Genomic DNA, 23,815 nt, shown 5'->3' with positions numbered 1-23,815 from the left:
CACATTAGACGGAACATTCCTCACATTAGACGGCACATTCCTCACATTAGACGGAACATTCCTCACATTAGACGGCACATTCCTCACATTAGACGGAACATTCCTCACATTAGACGGCACATTCCTCACATTAGACGGCACATTCCTCACATTAGACGGAACATTCCTCACATTAGACGGCACATTCCTCACATTAGACGGAACATTCCTCACATTAGACGGCACATTCCTCACATTAGACGGAACATTCCTCACATTAGACGGCACATTCCTCACATTAGACGGCACATTCCTCACATTAGACGGAACATTCCTCACATTAGACGGCACATTCCTCACATTAGACGGAACATTCCTCACATTAGACGGCACATTCCTCACATTAGACGGCACATTCCTCACATTAGACGGAACATTCCTCACATTAGACGGAACATTCCTCACATTAGACAGAACATTCCTCACATTAGACAGAACATTCCTCACATTAGACGGGACATTCCTCACATTAGACGGCACATTCCTCACATTAGACGGAACATTCCTCACATTAGACGGAACATTCCTCACATTAGACGGGACATTCCTCACATTAGACGGAACATTCCTCACATTAGACGGCACATTCCTCACATTAGACGGAACATTCCTCACATTAGACGGCACATTCCTCACATTAGACGGAACATTCCTCACATTAGACGGAACATTCCTCACATTAGACAGAACATTCCTCACATTAGACAGAACATTCCTCACATTAGACGGGACATTCCTCACATTAGACGGCACATTCCTCACATTAGACGGCACATTCCTCACATTAGACGGAACATTCCTCACATTAGACGGCACATTCCTCACATTAGACGGAACATTCCTCACATTAGACGGCACATTCCTCACATTAGACGGCACATTCCTCACATTAGACGGAACATTCCTCACATTAGACGGCACATTCCTCACATTAGACGGCACATTCCTCACATTAGACGGCACATTCCTCACATTAGGCGGAACATTCCTCACATTAGACGGGACATTCCTCACATTAGACGGCACATTCCTCACATTAGACGGCACACCCCTCACATTAGACGGAACATTCCTCACATTAGACGGAACATTCCTCACATTAGACGGAACATTCCTCACATTAGACGGAACATTCCTCACATTAGACGGCACATTCCTCACATTAGACGGCACACCCCTCACATTAGACGGAACATTCCTCACATTAGACGGAACATTCCTCACATTAGACGGAACATTCCTCACATTAGACGGCACACCCCTCACATTAGACGGAACATTCCTCACATTAGACCAGGGGTGTCAAACTCATTTCGCATCGTGGGCCACATACGGCCTAGGGAGATGTCAAGTGGGCCGGACCATTAAAATTATACCATACTCTGCTATAAATAACCAAAATATCATGTCTTTCCTTTGTTTTGGTGTAAAGAAGCACAAGAACATTAGGAAAATATTGAAATTTAATGAACTATCCTTTTACAAGAAAGAAACTCTTCAGTAACAGTCAATGTCTCATCAACTCCTCGAATAAATATGGCCAGTTGGGCCACGTCTGTGATGTCAGTGCTCTCGTCAATTGCCACGGAAAATGCAATAAATGACTTGACTCTCTGTTTCAATTGACTGTCTAAATCTGCCGATAGTTCCGAAATCCTCTCTGTTATAGTATTCCTCGTCAGGCTAATATTGGCAAAAGCTTGTCGCTTCTCGGGACATACAAGTTCAGCCGCCTTCATCATGCATCGTTTAACAAAGTCACCGTCGGAATACGGCTTCGATGCTAATGCTATTTCGCTAGCAATTAGGTAGCTGGCTTTTACCGCTGCTTCACTGACTTCTCGGCTCTGGATGAAAGTTGACTGCTGTTTCCTCAGACCCGCCAGCAATTCGTTAATCTTATCTTTTCTCAGTTGTCCTTGCAAGCCGTCATATTTTTCGCTGTGATGAGTCTCGTAGTGGCGTCGAATATTATATTCCTTCAATACCGAAACTTGTTGCAAACACACCAAGCACGAAGGTTTTCCGTGCATCTCTGTAAATAAATAGGACGTGGTCCATTTTTCTTTGAAAATTCTACACTCCTTATCTACTTTTCTCCGTTTGGATAACGACATTTTGGCTAATGAGGGTGTAGCGGAGAGGTAGAGACCAAGGTATTAACAACGTCGTAACAAGCAGCAGATGGCGCATTGATACCGTCTGCTGTTTTCAGTCTGTCTCAGTGATGCGGCTTGTCTTCTACTCTGATGGAAAGAGTGCGCCCCTTAGCGGATAATCCATGAATTGCAGCGAATTAAAAATATTAATTCCATGTCTTTTATGCATTTTTTCCACTTTCAAATTATCCTGCGGGCCTGATCGAACCTCCTTGGGGGCCGGTTCCGGCCCGCGGGCCGTATGTTTGACACCCCTGCATTAGACGGAACATTCCTCACATTAGACGGAACATTCCTCACATTAGACGGAACATTCCTCACATTAGACGGCACATTCCTCACATTAGACGGCACATTCCTCACATTAGACGGAACATTCCTCAGATTAGACGGACCATTCCTCACATTAGACGGCAATTAAAGGTTCAGATGCGCAACTAAATTATACTTAAAAATCTATTTTTCATTTTTTTCCCAGACCCCCCAAAAAATTGTTTTCTGATGGGATTTAAGCATGATATGATATCCCATTTTATTGTTTCTCTATGAAATGTTTTTATTTTGAGAGTAAAACATTTATAAATCTAAAATAATAAAAAATGTTTACTGAGAAAACAGAATTTGGGAAAATCTCACATTTTATAGACCCCCCTTAGAGTGGTTTATTAACGATTATTTTAGCAGGTAAACTAAGGACCCGGGGAAGAGTTGTAGAGGAGGAGAAGAGAAAAATGTGCCTATTTGAAAGCTAGAAGAAAAAAAAGAAGCTTGCGCAATGTTTCCTTTTTTAAAAGTAGCTCTCATGCTAGAAAAGGTTGGAGACCCCTGGTCTATATCTATGTATAGTTAGACACACCTTATTCTTTTGATAGTTCTAAAACTCTTATTATAAACCCGGGTGGTTCGAGCCCTGAATGCTGATTGGCTGAAAGGGTATGACAAAAACATTTATTTGTACTGCTCTAATTACGATGGTAACCAGTTTATAATAGTAATAAGGCTCCTCGGGGGTTTGTGGTATATGGCCAAAATACCACGGCTAAGTGCTGTGTCCAGGCACCCCGTGTTGCGTCATGCATAAGAACAGCCCTTAGCCGTGGTATATTGGCCATATATCATAACTCCTCAGGCCTTATTGTTTAATTACAATGCCATTTCTATAGTTGCTCACCTGATTCCATGGTATAGAAGAGTTCTGCGTTTTCTCCCTTGTCTTTGTCCAGGGCAGTCACCTGGAGCACAGCAGATCCCACTGCTGCAGACTCATAGACCAAACCCTCATACAGAGCGCTGGTGAACACTGGGACATGGTCATTAACATCCTCCACATCCACCAACACTCGGGCCAGGTTCCTCCTGTATGGAAACTCCTGGTCTTTTACCTGAGGGAGAAATGTTTTCTAATCATTGGTCTACTAATACAGGTGTATAGTATTAGATCTGACACAACTACATTTCTCATTATATAACTGGCATGAGGGAAAATAAACAGTTGCGTATTACAAAATAACTTTCTATGTCACGGCAAAGAATAAACAAACACATAGACTCAATAGGACAACATTACTGGAGTTTCCCTTTAAAACATGTACTGAAGCTTTAACTTCCCATGAAATGAAAAGGGAGTGTCACTGCAAACCATTATGGGTCTTTTGGGACGGACTAATCCCGTCATCGGGAGAGCAGATGAGAATTAGAGGGCTAATGAGATGTATATTTATGGCCCGATGCGAGACTCTCCACAACAAGAGAATGGGATCAGAGAAACAGCTTGTCTCATACGAGGCGCCACACAGGGTGAGTATTAATAGAACCAGCATTAGCATCAGAATTAGCACTAGCTCTGCTGGCGGTATTATGAAACGCTGGCTAGTTCAACACTCTTAACACCCAACCCAATGGGCCTAGGAGTGATATAATACCCCTAGACTGAATGGTGTTATGGTACTGAGGAAGTGGTAGGCGGAAGATCACTGGGTCCATTGGAGACAATAGAGCTGTTCTGTCTGTGCCTGCCTGTGTCTGTTCTGTCTGTTCTGTCTTACGTCTGCTGTGTCTGTTCTGTTTGTTGTGTCTGTTCTGTCTGTGTATGTTCTGTCTGTGTCTGTTCTGAACTGTTATCTGAGACTCTGTAGTGGTTATGTGTAGTCAATGCTCTGTTTGGGAACTGTTATCTGAGACTCTGTAGTGGTTATGTGTAGCCAATGCTCTGTTTGGGAACTGTTATCTTAGACTCTGTAGTGGTTATGTGTAGTCAATGCTCTGTTTGGGAACTGTTATCTGAGACTCTGTAGTGGTTATGTGTAGTCAATGCTCTGTTTGGGAACTGTTATCTTAGACTCTGTAGTGGTTATGTGTAGTCAATGCTCTGTTTGGGAACTGTTATCTTAGACTCTGTAGTGGTTATGTGTAGTCAATGCTCTGTTTGGGAACTGTTATCTGAGACTCTGTAGTGGTTATGTGTAGTCAATGCTCTGTTTGGGAACTGTTCTCTTAGACTCTGTAGTGGTTATGTGTAGTCAATTTATATTTATATTGTTAGACCTCTTATCTATTTTGTGCAGGAAGATCTTATAATTATGAGCTACTGATCGTATTGTAGCCTATACTATACATGTACAGATGCGCAAACATACCTGGTTCCAGCACAGCAGGGACTGTCATGGGCACACCGAATGCCAGATATTAAAGATACTATCTACCTGTAGATTTCACCAAATTAAATCAGTGTGCCCGCCTAAAACTGAAACAAATATATATATATATATTTTACCTCATAAAAAATGTCAGGCAGACGTTCCTACCTCGCTTATCAACGCGGTATGATAAAATTCAAAAGGACTACATTTATTCGATAATTACATTTCTTCGAGATTTGAGAAAACAGTACAACTACAGTGGTAGGATGAGCATTCATTTCCTATGTTTACTACCCACTGAACCAGAGGAAAGGAAGTAAAACAGAGTGAATGAGGATGATTCATTTCAGAACTAAACACACACACAGTCTGACTCCACACACACACACACACACACACACACACACACACACACACACACACACACACACACACACACACACACACACACACACACACACACACACACACACACACACACACACACACACACACACACACACACACACACACACACACACACACACACACCTAACACTCTCCCAACCAACACAAAACAGTTCCAGTCAGATCACTCTCACATCTCTCTTTCGCAAATTCCTTTTATCGCTCTCCCCAACACACACACACACAAACGCAGTCATGGTTCCTTAAACCGTCTCATTCCCCTGACGAGGGTGAGACGTTGGTTCATTGCTCTCAGTAATTAGTGTAACTGCTTAATGATGAGTTCAGGTAAAATGAGAACACAGACATAGAAGTAGTCTGTCTCTGACAGGAGAGCTGAGTTACATTATTAAGCAGCTGGAATAAAGATAATGCTCTTGGCCCACTCTGCATCTCTACTGTCCTTTCTCCTCTCCTCTGTTCTCCTCTGCTCTCCTCTCCCTTCACCTTCTTTTCTTTTCACTCCTCCTCTGACAGTTTCAACACATCCATTACCAACAGAGGAATCTTAAGGGAATGAATCTTAAGGGAATGTGACCAAATAAAACAAATGGAATCCTCTCTTACAACGAGATTGACTCTGTACCGGCACCCCCCTGTATATAGTCTCGATATTGTTATTTTACAGCTGCTCTTTAATTACTTGTTACTTTTATTTCCTATTCTTATCCATATATATTTTTTTAACAGCATTGTTGGTTAGGGGCTTGTAAGTAAGCATTTCACTGTAAGGTCTACTACACCTGTTGTATTCAGTGCATGTGACTAATACAATTTGATTTTATTTGATTCAAGATAACCAAACTATATTTGATACAACAGTAATGGTATCAGTCTCTTACCATGACAGTGAGGATGTGCTGTGCTCTAGCCTCGTGGTCCAGTCTCTCTGTAGTATACACCGTGCCAGTGTTGGGGTCAATACGGAACAGACGCAGGCTGGAGGGGTCGATGGCGCTGTGGAGGGAGTAGGTGAGGCGGTGGTGCTCGTCCCGGTCCGACGCTAACACCTGGACCACCTCCGTCTCCGGGGGTGTGTCCTCAGAGATGGTGATGTCATAGGTGGGCTGGGAGAAGACAGGTGCGTTGTCGTTGTTGTCCAACACTGTGATGTGGACCTGAAAAGGAGAGGGAGAGAGGGGGGTTGTGGGTAGGGTTAGGCCAATATGTCGTAGTACTAGAACACACAAGCGTTTTGTTTTCAGTCTTCAGTGGGAGTGAAGGGTCGGCCATAACATATACAGTACCATTGATACGTTTGGACACACCTACTCTTTATTTTGACTGTTTTCTACATTGTAGAAAAATAGTAAAGACAACAAAACTATAAAGCAACACATGGAATCATGTAACAAACAAAAAAGTGTTAAACAAATCAAAATATATTTCATATTTGAGATTCTTCAAAGTAGCCACCCTTTGCCTTGATGACAGCTTTTCTCACTCTTGGCATTCTCTCAACCAGCTTCATGATGTAGTCACCTGAAATGCATTTCAATTAACAGGTGTGCCTTGTTAAAAGTTAATTTGTGGAATTTCTTTCCTTCTTAATGCGTTTAAGCCAATCAGTTGTGTTGTGACAAGGTAGGGGTGGTATACAGCCATATTTGGTAAAAGGCCAAGTCCATATTATGGCAAGAACAGCTCAAATAAGAAAAGAGAAATGACAGTCCATCATTACTTTAAGACATGAAGGTCAGTCAATCCGGAAAATGTCAAGAACTTTGAAAGTTTTTTCAAGTGCAGTCACAAAAACCATCAAGCGCTATGATGAGACTGGCTCTCATGAGAGCTGTAGAGGATAAGCTCATTAGAGTTACCAGTCTCAGAAATTGCAGCCCAAATAAATTATTTAAAAAATATATATATATTTAACTAGGCAAGTCAGTTGGGAACAAATTCTTATTTTCAATGACGGCCTAGGAACAGTTTGTTAACTGCCTTATTCAGGGGCAGAATGACAGATTTCTACCTCTTCAGCTTGGGGATTCGATCTAGCAACCTTTCGGTTACTGGCCCAATGCTCTAACCACTAGGATACCTGCCGCCCCTTCTCTGCTTCACACAGTTCTAGTAACATACACATCTCAATATCACCTGTTCAGATGAGACTGTGTGAATCAGGCCTTCATGTTCAAATTGCTGCAAAGAAACCACTACTAAAGGACACCAATAACAAGAAGACACTTGCTTGGGCCAAGATACACGAGCAATGGACTTTAGACCGGTGGAAATCTGTCCTTTGGTCTGATGCGTACAAATTTGAGATTTCTGGTTCCAACCGCCGTGTCTTTGTGAGACGCAGAGTAGGTGAATGGATGATCTCCACTTGTGTGGTTCACACCGTGAAGCATGGAGGAGGAGGTGTGGGGGTGCTTTGCTGGTGACACTGTCAGTGATTTATTTAGAATTCAAGGCACACTTAGCCAGCATGGGTACCACAGTATTCTGCAGTGATACGCCATCCCATCTGGTTTGCGCTTAGTGGGACTATAATTTCAACAGGACAATAACACAACACACCTCCAGGTTGTGTAAGGGCTATTTGACCAAGGAGAGTGATGGAGTGCTGCATCAGATGATCTGGCCTCCACAATCACCAGACCTCAGCCCAATTGAGATGGTTTGGGATGAGTTGGACCGCAGAGTGAAGGAAAAGTCTTTCAAGACTGTTGGAAAATTATTCCAGGTGAAGCTGGTTGAGAGAATGCCAAGAGTGTGCAAAGCTGTCATCAAGGAAAAGGGTGGCTACTTTGAAGAATCTCAAATCTCAAATATATTTAGATATGTTTAACACTTTTTTAGTTACTACATGATTCCAAGTGTATTATTTCATAGTTTTGATGTCTTCACTATTATTATACAATGTAGTAAAAATAAAGAAAAACCCTTGAATGAGTAGGTGTCCAAACTTTTGACTGGTACTGTGCATTCAGTCAGATACTATATTCAGCTCCGTGTCATACGACGTACTGTCTGTCACAACTATTACCACGTTTTTGCAGTTCATGTATTTATATACTTGAAAAAGAAAAGGAGAGACGAACACTCTAGGAGCTCAGATGCAATGATTTAATAACCTATTATAAACATGGTGGTTTGAGCCCTGAATGCTGATTGGCTGGCAGCCGTGGTATATCAGACCGTATGCCACGGGTATGACAAAACATTTATTTTTACTTCTCTAATTACATTGGTAACCAGTTTATAAAAGCAATAAGGCACCTCAGGAGTTTGTGGTATATGGCCGATATACCACGGCTAAGGGCTGTGGACAGGCACTCCGTGCCTAAGAACAGCCCTTAGCCATGGGAAGTTAAGCCTGGGAATATTGAGAATTTTGCTTAAATTCATCAAAAAAGTTAGCTTATAACAGAGAACCTTTTTTTGTGGGATACACAAAAGGCAATTCTAGGTCTTGTGGCATATTTTGGTTAAACTATCCCCAACTCAATGGAATTGCAACCCTCTGCATGCACAGTGCACTCTTCCATCACATGTACAGCTGATTCTCAAGATCTTGCACACTAATGAGATGCTATTGGGCCCACACTACTACACTGTCTGAGCCAAGGACTACATGCTTTCTGGTAAGTTTTGATTACAATACTGGGTGGGGTGAATATTTTATAAGACATACATGATTTTTTGTTAACTAGTAATAAGTAGCCTACAGAAAAGTGTGTTTAAATCATTTCTAACTTGTTAACAATTTCTGCTAGTTTGTTTTTGCTACCATGTGGGTTTAAGCTTGAGCCTGCTAACTGAGGAGTGTTAATTCACCTGTTTCCATACATGTTTCATTTTAAAACATTTATCTTACAAAGGAGTTGTTTAATCTAACTGCTTAACTACTTATCTGTACATGGAATTGTATTTGTTTTTTTATACTCATTTTTCTAATCTTTACAGGAAAATGCCACGGGCACTATCTGATGTGTGGAGACATTTCACTGCAGCTAATGTAGAAGGAAAAGCTGCGTACATTTTCAAATCATATGTGAAGAATGCAACAAAGATGCAGAATCATCTGGCCAAGTGCATAAAGTTCCCTCAGCGCTCACAACAAGCAACCTCCGACAAAAGTCCCTCTACTTCTATTCGAGGTGAAAATTATGAATCAGACACCTTATCGATAGTAACAGCTCATGATCTTCCTTGAATCAGAAGTCCTAACCTCACATCACACCTATTGGCTATGCTGCTCATGCATTGAATCTGCTCCTCAAGGATATCATGGCACTGAAAACAATGAAAACACTCTACAAGAGAGCCAAGGAAATGGTTAGATATGTGAAGGGTCATCAAGTTATAGCAGCAATCTAACTCACCAAGCAAAGTGAGAAGAATAACAGCACCACATTGAAGCTATCCAGCAACACCCTTTGGGGTGGTGTTGTTATCATTTTTGACAGTCTCCTGGAGGGGAAGGAGTCTCTCCAAGAAATGGCCATATCACAGTCTGCCGATATGGACAGCCCCATCAAGAGGATCCTCCTGGATTAGGTATTTTGGGAGAGAGTGGTAAGCAGCCTGAAAACTATAGCAGTAGCCATTGCACGGACTGAGGGAGACAATGCCATCCTGTCTGATGTTCAGACTCTGCTTGCAGATGTAAGAAAATAAATCCGTACTGCCCTGCCCATTTCACTGTTGCTCCAAGCAGAGGAAACTGCAGTTCTGAAATACATCAAAAAGCGTGAAGACTTCTGCTTGAAGCCCATACACGCCGCAGCGTACATGTTGAACCCCAAGTATGCTGGCAAAGAGCATCCTGTCTGGTGCAGAGATCAACAAGACCTATGGTGTCATCACTACCATGTCTCGCCACCTTGGCCTGGATGAGGGCAAGGATCCTGGCAGTCTGGCGAAGTACACTTCCAAGCAAGTGCTTTGGGATGGAGATGCAATTTGACACTCGTGCCAACATATCTCATCAGCCACGTGGTGGAAGGGACTTTGTCGATCTGAGGCTCTTTCCCCTGTTGCCTCCATCATCCTCCAAATCCCACCAACATCAGCCACCTCAGAGTGCAACTGGTCCTTGTTTGGGAACACACACACCAATGCACGCAACAGGCTGACCAATACAAGGGTTTAAAAATTGGTGACCATCGGGGCAAATTCGAGGCTTTTTGAGCCTGACAACGAGCCATCCTCAATAAGGTTTGAAAGTGACAGTGAAGGTGGATATTGAGGAGGACATTGAGGAGGTCCAGGGAGAAGACATGGAAGCCTGAGAGGAAGACAAACAAAGCTTTAGTTTCTAGACTATCATTTTACAGATGTATGTTGAAAAAGTTTTTGGGAGATGCGATGGATCATTGGGATCATTCAATATTCCCTTTCTTTTGTTGTTCAGTGAAATCATCCCATGTGAAGAGTCAACTCATTTAATTAAAGTTCAATTCGAAACTAAATAGTATTTTTTATTTCTATTGGAAGGATTTAATCATTTGCAATTATGTCTACTTATGATAAGGTAAAAGGTTTATGTTTCTGTCTCCATATGATATGGTAAATATATCCAATGCAGAAAACATCTACATTTAATGGTATTAATATTAATTTGCATATATTTCTGTTAATTCCCATATTTTCCCATTAATTGCCATATATTCCTGTTAATTCCCATGGAAAGTTTCCACCTCTGAATTTTCCCCAAAATGTGCAACCCTAATTGGCCATATACCACAACCCCTCGTGCCTTATTGTTTAAATAACCAACGTTTCGACAGACACGCTGTCTTTATCAGGGTATAATGACAAACACTGCAGGTTACTAGTTTATATCATTTCAAAGGACACACAGGTGTCTGCAATCATGGCTGGGTGTGGCTTGATATCATTGGTTAATTTATAGATATAAATAGAACATATAAAAACCATGAAGGATAGCATACGATCATAGATGCAATTTGGCTACATAGGCCTATAAACATTTACAATGAATAGGAAATTCAAATTCACAAGAATGTATTTATGTACGCCATGTTTGCTGACGTGCTTGTTGCGTTGCGTGTCATGTACTGTGTTGACGGTTGATGACTCATGGAAACCTTGTGAATCAAGAACAGCAGATTCCCACCGCCGGTGACAAAGGCTGTTGTGTTGCGTAAGAAGAGCGGCAGAGAAGGCTAAATATAAGACAGAAGCAGCAGCTGTCTTCCTGCCGGTGAACAGTGGAGATTTCCCCCATTGGGCATCACGCTGACGCTCCATCTGTGATGTTGAAGAAGGGAACTCAGCCCAGCCTCTCATGACTGGCTCTACTGTCAGCACGTCTTACAGGTGTGTGTGTGGGCAGGGAGGATACGTGCGTACACCCATAGGGATTTAGTCAGCACATCTTGCATTTAGATTTTTTTTGTAATTTAGCAGACGCTCTTATCCAGAGCGAGCATTTTGCTACACGCAATAACATCTGCGAAATATGTGTAGGTGACCAATAAAATTTGATGTAGTGAGTGAATACATTTTAATACATTTTTCATATTGGTCCCCCATGGGAATCAAACCCACAACGCTGGCACTGCAAGCACCATGCTCTACCAACTGAGCTACACAAGACTATCGTGCAGGGGTGTGTAGGGACTGTATGTGTGTGTGTGTGTGTGTGTGTGTGTGTGTGTGTGTGTGTGTGTGTGTGCGTGTGCGTGTGCGTGTGCGTGTGCGTGTGTGTGTGTGTGTGTGTGTGTGTGTGTGTGTGTGTGTGTGTGTGTGTGTGTGTGTGTTGGTAGGCGGAGAAGGAGAGTTGTTTAACAATGTGTGTGTGTGTGTGTTGGAACGAATAGCAAGGGGGTTTGGACATTGTGAACAGGTACCTTCACGCAGGGTGCAACATTGGCCTAATGGACCAACTGAGACAGAAGGAGTTACCCAGAATGAATAGAGAGTAGAGTAGCTGAAAGAGGATGTGTATAGCTTCCTGTGCCCTAGCTAGCAATTAGACCTCTGTACTTAATGAGGATTCTCACTGGGCACACGCTGGTTGAATCAACATTGTCATTTTAATGAAATGACGTTGAACCAACGTGGAAAAGATGTTGAATTGACTTCTGTACCCAGTGGGTTGGCTCTCCCTGTCAGGGCACACAGCAGTGAAGCTCAGTTGCATTTCCTTCCAGCTATCATTCTGAACGAACAGAGGGAGAGAGGAATGAAAGACGGAGGGAGGGGGAGGGTGGAAATAATGTGAGAAACTGAAAAAGTCAACCAAACCTACAGTACATGCGTGAATGTGTTCATATTAATCAGTATCAGCACACTATCCTTTTCACCAGGGAACCAGTTTCCCTGTCACCTAGTCGCAGAACACTTTACAGAAACAATGCCATGCACCATAGGAACATGACAGACCTATGAGTAAAAATGATATGTGTTAATGTGTCCGTTTCGCAGGGCTAATGTCTGACTATTGAAAAGCACTGGCCCTGAAAATGACAACGGATGGAGCAGGTAGAATGACATACGCATTGTACGGACTGTCACAGGGAAATTATAAGGTGTCTTGCAAGCACATTCTGTATGTCAGCGCAATCCCTTCCGCTCTATAAAAATGCTAATCCATTCTACTGTGTGTGTCCTGTTCTGCCACATTCAACTTCTACATTTAACACACAATGAACACACATTGTAGGTGACAGGACCTCTAACAGAGGAAAGGGTAATAAGATATACCGGTATATTTCTTATCAATTTAAAATGGGATACTTCTCTATCATCATATTGTATAATGTCCAACCCACTATAGAACATGGCACTCCTAACTCAGAGACTGATAAAGAATCTTCACACTAGCTCAGTTTACACACTAACAATCTGGTTTGGAACGTTCAATCACAGCCTGAACAGTGCGAAGGAACAGAAGAGGACAGGACATGGCAGAACAGGACAGGGGAGGCTATTGTCCTCTGTACAAACAGAGGAATTAGACGCAGGGGTCAGAGAGACAATTACACTGCTAGTTATCACCATTCGCCGTGTTCTGATCACTCTAATAGGTCCTTGACACGCCAGACCCCATCATTCACACCATCTAAAGACGTTTTTCAAAATGGCTGATGAAAAAAGTTAAAAACATAATGTCCTTGGGCAAAATTAGAGTGTAGCGTCTGTCCATGAAGGCGAGGTCTGTGTCTGTGGTTACAAAAGTAAACATTGGTAGCATGCATGTGGTTTATCATGTACTTTTTGAGGGTGTGTGTGAGGGTGCATTTATGAGTGTTCAGATGTACAGGTGGTACAGAACACAATACTAACAGTGCCACGTTAACTTACGCACGCCAAAATCAACACATACAGGTCGTAGATTTGTCTCTTTCTGAAAATAAATAAATAGGGATATGACATGTTGTGTCATCAGCTACCTGTGTGGCTGCAGAGTTGGTCCCGTCCGTCACCTCCACAGTCATGTTGTAGAAGGAGCGCTGCTCAGCATCCAGTGGCTTAGCAATGATGATGGTGCCCACACCCTTTTCTATGTCAAACAGGCTGTCAGTGTTACCGCCTGGCCAGGAGGGGGGGATAGAGAGCAGAGAGGGTTAGAGACAGAGGGGGGGACTGGTTTATTCATCTCTCGCTCTCTTTTCTCTTTCACAAACATTCTCACTCAATCACTCACACACTCTTCTTCTCTCTCTACCTCACACACACAAACCTACATTTTAATAAGGTGTATGGGTCTGTGATAGTGAAAAACAGGGAAGCACACTGAATTGTGGGTGTGACAGTACTGTGGGGAGTGTATGACCTGAACGATTCCTGGCTCTCTGCCAGGGAATACATAAATAGACACAAACACACACAAATACAACATTACACACAAAAGCATACACAAATAATCTAACAGGGAGCGGGCATGCACAATTACTCGGATCACAAATACAAGTGTGTGTGTGTGTGTGTGTATCTTCCAACCAATCTGTGAGTAATTACTAGGTTCACAGAGACCCAACAGGACTGTGACAGACTGAAGTATTTCCTCCTCTTCCTGCAAATAACAATTAAGAGACAGAGAGTCAGTAAACAAGAGAGCCCTGAAAGACTGAATTAACAGAGCCCTGAAAGACTGAATTAACAGAGCCCTGAAAGACTGAATTAACAGAGCCCTCAAAGATTAAATTAACAGAGCCCTGAAAGACTGAATTAACAGAGCCCTGAAAGACTAAATTAACAGAGCCCTCAAAGACTGAATTAACAGAGCCCTGAAAGACTAAATTAACAGAGCCCTCAAAGACTGAATTAACAGAGCCCTGAAAGACTGAATTAACAGAGCCCTGAAAGACTGAATTAACAGAGCCCTGAAAGACTGAATTAACAGAGCCCTGAAAGACTGAATTAACAGAGCCCTGAAAGACTGAATTAACAGAGCCTGTGTCAATGGAGCTCCAGCCGTGAACGGGCCCGAGTCTGAAATGAGACCACTAAGACCGGCTGTAATTAAACCACAGCCTCATCTTTGGTACCTAATTGATTTAAATGTACATTTTGGCCTCACGTGGATACCAACTCACAGCTCAGATTGTGAGAATGTAATTTTTAAGTGCGATGTAAGGGTCCGGAGTGTTTGAGTGTGTATCCGTGTGGTATGTGTGTGTGTGTGTATGTGTGTCTGCTTGTCTGCATGCCTGTGTGTATACTATATGAATGAGCATGTGTGAATGAATGAGATTGTGTGTGTGTGGTTGTGTGTGAGTGCGCACACTAGCGTATGTGTGAGTGTACTCGAGGTGCAGACTCAAAGGGATTCCTCCCCGGCGTCTCTGTTTAATACAGATATGACCTCAGCCCAGCACCAACTAAGGCTATAACGCTCCACCACTCAACCATAGATGTGTGTGTCCAATTTTTGATTGGGTTACGATAAACACTTCCAGCTCTCTATCATCTGTCTCTTAAATCATTATAACTCCAGTGATGTGGTCCTAATAGCTTTCCTCAAAATATGTGCAGAAGGAAGACACGAAAAACAGCCACACTCCCTGTCTCTTTCCCTTCACTTCCGCTAACAGTAATCTAGTGCTTTTACGGTTCAGTATGCTGATTAGCATCATATCCGTACCAGATGATTTTACACTCATTAGAGGAGTGCAATATACACTACATGACTAAAAGTATGTGGACACCTGCTCGTGATACATCACATTCCAAAATCATGGGCATTAATACGGAGTTGATCGCCCCTTTGCTGCTATAACAGACTCCCCTCTTCTGGGAAGGCTTTCCACTAGATGTTGGAACATTGTTGCTGAGTCTTCCTTCCATTCAGCCACAAGAGCATTAGTGAGATTGGGCACTGATGTTGGGCGATTAGGCCTGGCTCGCAGTCTGTGTTCCAATTCATCCCAATGGTGTTTGATGGGGTTGAGGTCAGGGCTCTGTGCAGGCCAGTCAAGTTCTTCCACACCGATCTCGACCAACCATTTCTGTATGGACCTCGCTTTGTGCACGGGGGCATTGCTAAGCTGAAACAGGAAAGGGTCTTCCCAAAACTGTTGCCAGAAAGTTGGATATACAAAATCGTCTAGAATGTCATTTTATGCTGTAGTGTTAAGATTTCCCATCACTGGAACTAAGGGGCCTAGCCCAAACCATGAAAAATATCCCATTATTCCTCCTGCACCAAACTTTACAGTTGGCACTATGCATTAGGGCAGGTAGTATTCTCCTGGCATCCGCCAAACCCAGATTTGTCTGTCGGACTGCCAGATGGTGAAGCGTGATTCATCACTCCAGAGAACGCGTTTCCACTGCTCCAGAGTCCACTGGCTGCGAGTTATACACCCCTCCAGCCGACGCTTGGCATTCGCATGGTGATCTTAGGCTTGTGTGCGGCTGCTCGGCCATGGAAACCTATTTCATGAAGCTCCCGACGAACAGTTCTTGTTCTGACGTTGCTTCCAGAGGCCCTTTGGAACTCGGTCGACAGTATTGCAACTGAGAACAGACAATTTTTATTCGCTACGTGCCTCAGCACTCGGCGGTCCCATTCTGTGAGCTTGTGTGGTCTACCACTTCGTGGCTGAGCCGTTGATGCTCCTAGACATTTCCACTTCACAATAACAGCACTTACAGTTGACCAGGGCAGCTCTAGCAGGGCAGAAATTTGACGAACTGCCTTGTTGGAAAGGTGGCATCCTATGACTGTGCCACGTTGAAGGTCACTAAACTCTTCAGCAATTCAACTGCAAATGTTTGTTTATGGAGATTGCATGGCTGTGCGCTCGATTTATACACCTGTCAGCTACGAGTGTGGCTGAAATAGCCGAATCCACTAATTTGAATGGGTGTCCACATACTTTTGTCTATATATAGTGTACATAAAAATAAAGTAAAGTGTACAGTATTAAGAAAAATAAGCCATTCAAGAGTATTAAAATCCAACCATGGAGGCTTCAGAAGGCTGAGTCTGTCTGTCTGTCTGTCTGTCTGTCTGTCTGTCTGTCTGTCTGTCTGTCTGTCTGTCTGTCTGTCTGTCTGTCTGTCTGTCTGTCTGTCTGTCTGTCTGTCTGTCTGTCTGGAGCCATCCTATATGACCCAACCAACCAAACGCTCCATTTCGGGAAAGGAGGAACTGAGGTTTGGCAAGGCAGCCACCGGGCAGACGGAAAAAGAACAGTTCCTTTCCACCAAATTATAGAGGGGAAACCGAATCCTCCGCAACAAGGCTGTTATTAAACCCTCTGTTGAATGCTAAAATTGCTTCTCTCAGTCTCTACATTCAGATTAGTAAGGGAAGCCGCTCCAGTGCTTAAAAACACTCTGGCAGGCCGATAAACCGATAAAGAGGCATAGTTATCTTCCTTTCAACGAAGGAGGAGGGGACGAAGTTAGCGTTTGTCGTAAACAGATAAAACAAAGCAAATGAACAAAAGAAGAGGGAAATGAGGACAAGCGTCAAGCTGTTTGAAAATGAGTTAATGAGTACAACAACGCCTTCGTTAACTAGCTTCAATCGGTTGAGAAAATGGCTAGGATATAGTGTGTGGTTGACAGAGTGGGGAGGTTCTGGGATCGATTGTGTAGGCTAAGTGGAGAGACTGGGATTTCTGAGATTGATTGGTTTAGGCTGGACAGGGGACACAGGATCAAACTGAATTTTCACGTTCATGCTTTGTATGGATTGACTTGATATATAGAACCCAGCTGTCTGGATTGACTTGACATATAGAACCCAGCTGTCTGGATTGACTTGATATATAGAACCCAGCTGTCTAGATGGACTTGATATATAGAACCCAGCTGTCTAGATTGACTTGATATATAGAACCCAGCTGTCTGGATTGACTTGATATATAGAACCCAGCTGTCTGGATTGACTTGATGTATAGAACCCAGCTGTCTGGATTGACTTGACATATAGAACCCAGCTGTCTGGATTGACTTGATATATAGAACCCAGCTGTCTGGATTGACTTGATGTATAGAACCAAGCTGTCTGGATTGACTTGATATATAGAACCCAGCTGTCTGGATTGACTTGATGTATAGAACCCAGCTGTCTGGATTGACTTGATGTATAGAACCCAGCTGTCTGGATTGACTTGATATATAGAACCCAGCTGTCTGGATTGACTTGATATATAGAACCCAGCTGTCTGGATTGACTTGATGTATAGAACCCAGCTGTCTAGATTGACTTGATATATAGAACCCAGCTGTCTGGATTGACTTGATGTATAGAACCCAGCTGTCTGGATTGACTTGATGTATAGAACCCAGCTGTCTGGATTGACTTGATATATAGAACCCAGCGGTCTGGATTGACTTGATACATAGAACCCAGCTGTCTAGATTGACTTGATGTATAGAACCCAGCTGTCTGGATTAACTTGATATATAGAACCCAACTGTCTAGATTGACTTGATGTATAGAACCCAGCTGTCTAGATTGACTTGATGTATAGAACCCAGCTGTCTGGATTGACTTGACACATAGAACCCAGCTGTCTGGATTAACTTGACATATAGAACCCAGCTGTCTAGATTGACTTGATGTATAGAACCCAGCTGTCTAGATTGACTTGATATATAGAACCCAGCTGTCTGGATTGACTTGATATATATAACCCAGCTGTCTGGATTGACTTGATATATAGAACCCAGCTGTCTAGATTGACTTGATATATAGAACCCAGCTGTCTGGATTGACTTGATATATAGAACCCAGCTGTCTGGATTGACTTGATGTATAGAACCCAACTGTCTAGATTGACTTGATATATAAAACTCAGCTGTCTGGATTAACTTGATATATAGAACCCAGCTGTCTGGATTGACTTGATATATAGAACCCAGCTGTCTGGATTGACTTGATATATAGAACCCAGCTGTCTAGATTAACTTGATATATAGAACCCAGCTGTCTAGATTGACTTGATGTATAGAACCCAGCTGTCTGGATTGACTTGATATATAGAACCCAGCTGTCTAGATTGACTTGATGTATAGAACCCAGCTGTCTAGATTGACTTGATGTATAGAACCCAGCTGTCTGGATTGACTTGATATATAGAACCCAGCTGTCTAGATTGACTTGATGTATAGAATCCAGCTGTCTGGATTGACTTGATGTATAGAACCCAGCTGTCTGGATTGACATGACACATAGAACCCAGCCTTCTGGATTAACTTGACATATAGAACCCAGCTGTCTAGATTGACTTGATGTATAGAACCCAGCCTTCTGGATTGACTTGACATATAGAACCCAGCTGTCTAGATTGACTTGATGTATAGAACCCAGCTGTCTAGATTGACTTGACATATAGAACCCAGCTGTCTGGATTGACTTGATATATAAAACTCAGCTGTCTGGATTGACTTGACATATAGAACCCAGCTGTCTAGATTGACTTGATATATAGAACCCAGCTGTCTAGATTGACTTGATATATAGAACCCAGCTGTCTAGATTGACTTGACGTATAGAACCCAGCTGTCTAGATTGACTTGACGTATAGAACCCAGCTGTCTGGATTGACTTGATGTATAGAACCCAGCTGTCTGGATTGACTTGATGTATAGAACCCAGCTGTCTGGATTGACTTGATGTATAGAACCCAGCTGTCTGGAATGACTTGATGTACAGAACCCAGCTGTCTGGATTGACTTGATATATAGAACCCAGCTGTCCAGATTAACTTGATATATAGAACCCAGCTGTCTGGATTGACTTGATATATAGAACCCAGCTGTCTGGATTGACTTGATATATAGAACCCAGCTGTCTAGATTAACTTGATATATAGAACCCAGCTGTCTAGATTGACTTGATATATAGAACCCAGCTGTCTGGATTGACTTGATATATAGAACCCAGCTGTCTAGATTAACTTGATATATAGAACCCAGCTGTCTGGATTAACTTGATATATAGAACCCAGCTGTCTGGATTGACTTGATATATAGAACCCAGCTGTCTGGATTGACTTGATATATAGAACCCAGCTGTCTGGATTAACTTGATATATAGAACCCAGCTGTCTGGATTGACTTGATATATAGAACCCAGCTGTCTGGATTGACTTGATATATAGAACCCAGCTGTCTGGATTGACTTGATATATAGAACCCAGCTGTCTAGATGAACTTGATATATAGAATCCACTGTCTAGATTGACTTGATGTATAGAACCCAGCTGTCTAGATTGACTTGTTATATAGAACCCAGCTGTCTAGATTAACTTGATATATAGAATCCAATGTCTAGATTGACTTGATGTATAGAACCCAGCTGTCTGGATTGACTTGATATATAGAACCCAGCTGTCTAGATTGACTTGATATATAGAACCCAGCTGTCTGGATTGACTTGATATATAGAACCCAGCTGTCTGGATTGACTTGATATATAGAACCCAGCTGTCTAGATTGACTTGATATATAGAACCCAGCTGTCTGGATTGACTTGATATATAGAACCCAGCTGTCTGGATTGACTTGATATATAGAACACAGCTGTCTAGATTGACTTGATATATATAACCCAGCTGTCTGGATTGACTTGATATATAGAACCCAGCTGTCTAGATTGACTTGATATATAGAACCCAGCTGTCTGGATTGACTTGATATATAGAACCCAGCTGTCTGGATTGACTTGATGTATAGAACCCAACTGTCTAGATTGACTTGATATATAAAACTCAGCTGTCTGGATTGACTTGATATATAGAACCCAGCTGTCTGGATTGACTTGATATATAGAACCCAGCTGTCTAGATTAACTTGATATATAGAACCCAGCTGTCTAGATTGACTTGATGTATAGAACCCAGCTGTCTGGATTGACTTGATATATAGAACCCAGCTGTCTAGATTGACTTGATATATAGAACCCAGCTGTCTGGATTGACTTGATATATAGAACCCAGCTGTCTGGATTGACTTGATATATAGAACCCAGCTGTCTAGATTGACTTGATATATAGAACCCAGCTGTCTGGATTGACTTGATATATAGAACCCAGCTGTCTGGATTGACTTGATATATAGAACCCAGCTGTCTAGATTGACTTGATATATAGAACCCAACTGTCTAGATTGACTTGATATATAAAACTCAGCTGTCTAGATTGACTTGATATATAGAACCCATCTGTCTAGATTGACTTGATATATAAAACTCAGCTGTCTAGATTGACTTGATATATAAAACTCAGCTGTCTAGATTGACTTGATATATAGAACCCAACTGTCTAGATTGACTTGATATATAGAACCCAGCTGTCTAGATTGACTTGATATATAGAACCCAGCTGTCTAGATTGACTTGATATATAGAACCCAGCTGTCTAGATTGACTTGATATATAGAAACCAGCTGTCTAGATTGACTTGATATATAGAACCCAGCTGTCTGGATTGACTTGATGTATAGAACCCAGCTGTCTAGATTGACTTGATATATAGAACCCAGCTGTCTAGATTGACTTGATATATAGAACCCAACTGTCTAGATTGACTTGATATATAAAACTCAGCTGTCTAGATTGACTTGATATATAGAACCCAGCTGTCTAGATTGACTTGATATATAAAACTCAGCTGTCTAGATTGACTTGATATATAGAACCCAGCTGTCTAGATTGACTTGATATATAGAACCCAGCTGTCTAGATTGACTTGATATATAGAACCCAGCTGTCTAGATTGACTTGATATATAGAACCCAGCTGTCTAGATTGACTTGATATATAGAACCCAGCTGTCTAGATTGACTTGATATATAGAACCCAGCTGTCTAGATTGACTTGATATATAGAACCCAGCTGTCTAGATTGACTTGATGTATAGAACCCAGCTGTCTAGATTGACTTGATGTATAGAACCCAGCTGTCTGGATTAACTTGATATATAGAACCCAACTGTCTAGATTGACTTGATGTATAGAACCCAGCTGTCTGGATTGACTTGACACATAGAACCCAGCTGTCTGGATTAACTTGACATATAGAACCCAGCTGTCTAGATTGACTTGATGTATAGAACCCAGCTGTCTAGATTGACTTGATATATAGAACCCAGCTGTCTGGATTGACTTGATATATAGAACCCAGCTGTCTGGATTGACTTGATATATAGAACCCAGCTGTCTAGATTGACTTGATATATAGAACCCAGCTGTCTGGATTGACTTGATATATAGAACCCAGCTGTCTGGATTGACTTGATGTATAGAACCCAACTGTCTAGATTGACTTGATATATAAAACTCAGCTGTCTGGATTGACTTGATATATAGAACCCAGCTGTCTGGATTGACTTGATATATAGAACCCAGCTGTCTAGATTGACTTGATGTATAGAACCCAGCTGTCTGGATTGACTTGATATATAAAACTCAGCTGTCTAGATTGACTTGATATATAAAACTCAGCTGTCTAGATTGACTTGATATATAGAACCCAGCTGTCTAGATTGACTTGATATATAGAACCCAACTGTCTAGATTGACTGGATATATAAAACTCAGCTGTCTAGATTGACTTGATATATAGAACCCAACTGTCTAGATTGACTTGATATATAAAACTCAGCTGTCTAGATTGACTTGATATATAGAACCCAGCTGTCTAGATTGACTTGATATATAGAACCCAACTGTCTAGATTGACTTGATATATAAAACTCAGCTGTCTAGATTGACTTGATATATAGAACCCAACTGTCTAGATTGACTTGATATATAAAACTCAGCTGTCTAGATTGACTTGATATATAAAACTCAGCTGTCTAGATTGACTTGATATATAGAACCCAACTGTCTAGATTGACTTGATATATAGAACCCAGCTGTCTAGATTGACTTGATATATAGAACCCAGCTGTCTAGATTGACTTGATATATAGAACCCAGCTGTCTAGATTGACTTGATATATAGAAACCAGCTGTCTAGATTGACTTGATATATAGAACCCAGCTGTCTAGATTGAATTGATATATAGAACCCAGCTGTCTAGATTGACTTGATATATAGAACTCAGCTGTCTGGATTGACTTGATATATAGAACCCAGCTGTCTGGATTGACTTGATATATAGAACCCAGCTGTCTAGATTGACTTGATATTTAGAACCCAGCTGTCTAGATTGACTTGATATATAGAACCCAGCTGTCTAGATTGACTTGATATATAGAACCCAGCTGTCTAGATTGACTTGACATATAGAACCCAGCTGTCTGGATTGACTTGATATATAAAACTCAGCTGTCTGGATTGACTTGATATATAGAACCCAGCTGTCTAGATTAACTTGATATATAGAATCCACTGTCTAGATTGACTTGATGTATAGAACCCAGCTGTCTGGATTGACTTGATATATAGAACCCAGCTGTCTAGATTGACTTGATATATAGAACCCAGCTGTCTGGATTGACTTGATATATAGAACCCAGCTGTCTGGATTGACTTGATATATAGAACCCAGCTGTCTAGATTGACTTGATATATAGAACCCAGCTGTCTGGATTGACTTGATATATAGAACCCAGCTGTCTGGATTGACTTGATATATAGAACACAGCTGTCTAGATTGACTTGATATATAGAACCCAGCTGTCTAGATTGACTTGATATATAAAACTCAGCTGTCTAGATTAACTTGATATATAGAACCCAGCTGTCTAGATTGACTTGATATATAGAACCCAACTGTCTAGATTGACTTGATATATAAAACCCAGCTGTCTGGATTGACTTGATGTATAGAACCCAGCTGTCTAGATTGACTTGATATATAGAACCCAGCTGTCTAGATTGACTTGATATATAGAACCCAACTGTCTAGATTGACTTGATATATAAAACTCAGCTGTCTAGATTGACTTGATATATATAACCCAGCTGTCTGGATTGACTTGCTATATAGAACCCAGCTGTCTAGATTGACTTGATATATAGAACCCAGCTGTCTGGATTGACTTGATATATAGAACCCAGCTGTCTGGATTGACTTGATGTATAGAACCCAACTGTCTAGATTGACTTGATATATAAAACTCAGCTGTCTGGATTGACTTGAT

General features: G+C 41.7%; 1 protein-coding gene across 1 annotated transcript in view; it reads right to left on the bottom strand.

Annotated features, from left to right (window-relative positions):
- Positions 1-23,815, bottom strand: part of fat3a (FAT atypical cadherin 3a) — a 234,259-nt gene that overhangs the window by 49,649 nt on the left and 160,795 nt on the right. Inside the window, exons 7-9 of the mRNA XM_038962177.1 lie at positions 13,654-13,793; positions 6,127-6,402; positions 3,370-3,580 (exon numbers count right to left, since the gene is read on the bottom strand). Of these exons, the coding sequence (XP_038818105.1) occupies positions 3,370-3,580; positions 6,127-6,402; positions 13,654-13,793 (627 nt within the window). The remainder of the gene's footprint in view (positions 1-3,369; positions 3,581-6,126; positions 6,403-13,653; positions 13,794-23,815) is intronic.

This window comes from Salvelinus namaycush, chromosome 23 (genome assembly GCF_016432855.1).
Source record: "Salvelinus namaycush isolate Seneca chromosome 23, SaNama_1.0, whole genome shotgun sequence".
NCBI classification, from domain to species: domain Eukaryota; kingdom Metazoa; phylum Chordata; class Actinopteri; order Salmoniformes; family Salmonidae; genus Salvelinus; species Salvelinus namaycush.
The sequence above is the reverse complement of the archived record's forward strand: the minus strand, read 5'-3'. Positions and strand labels throughout refer to the sequence as shown.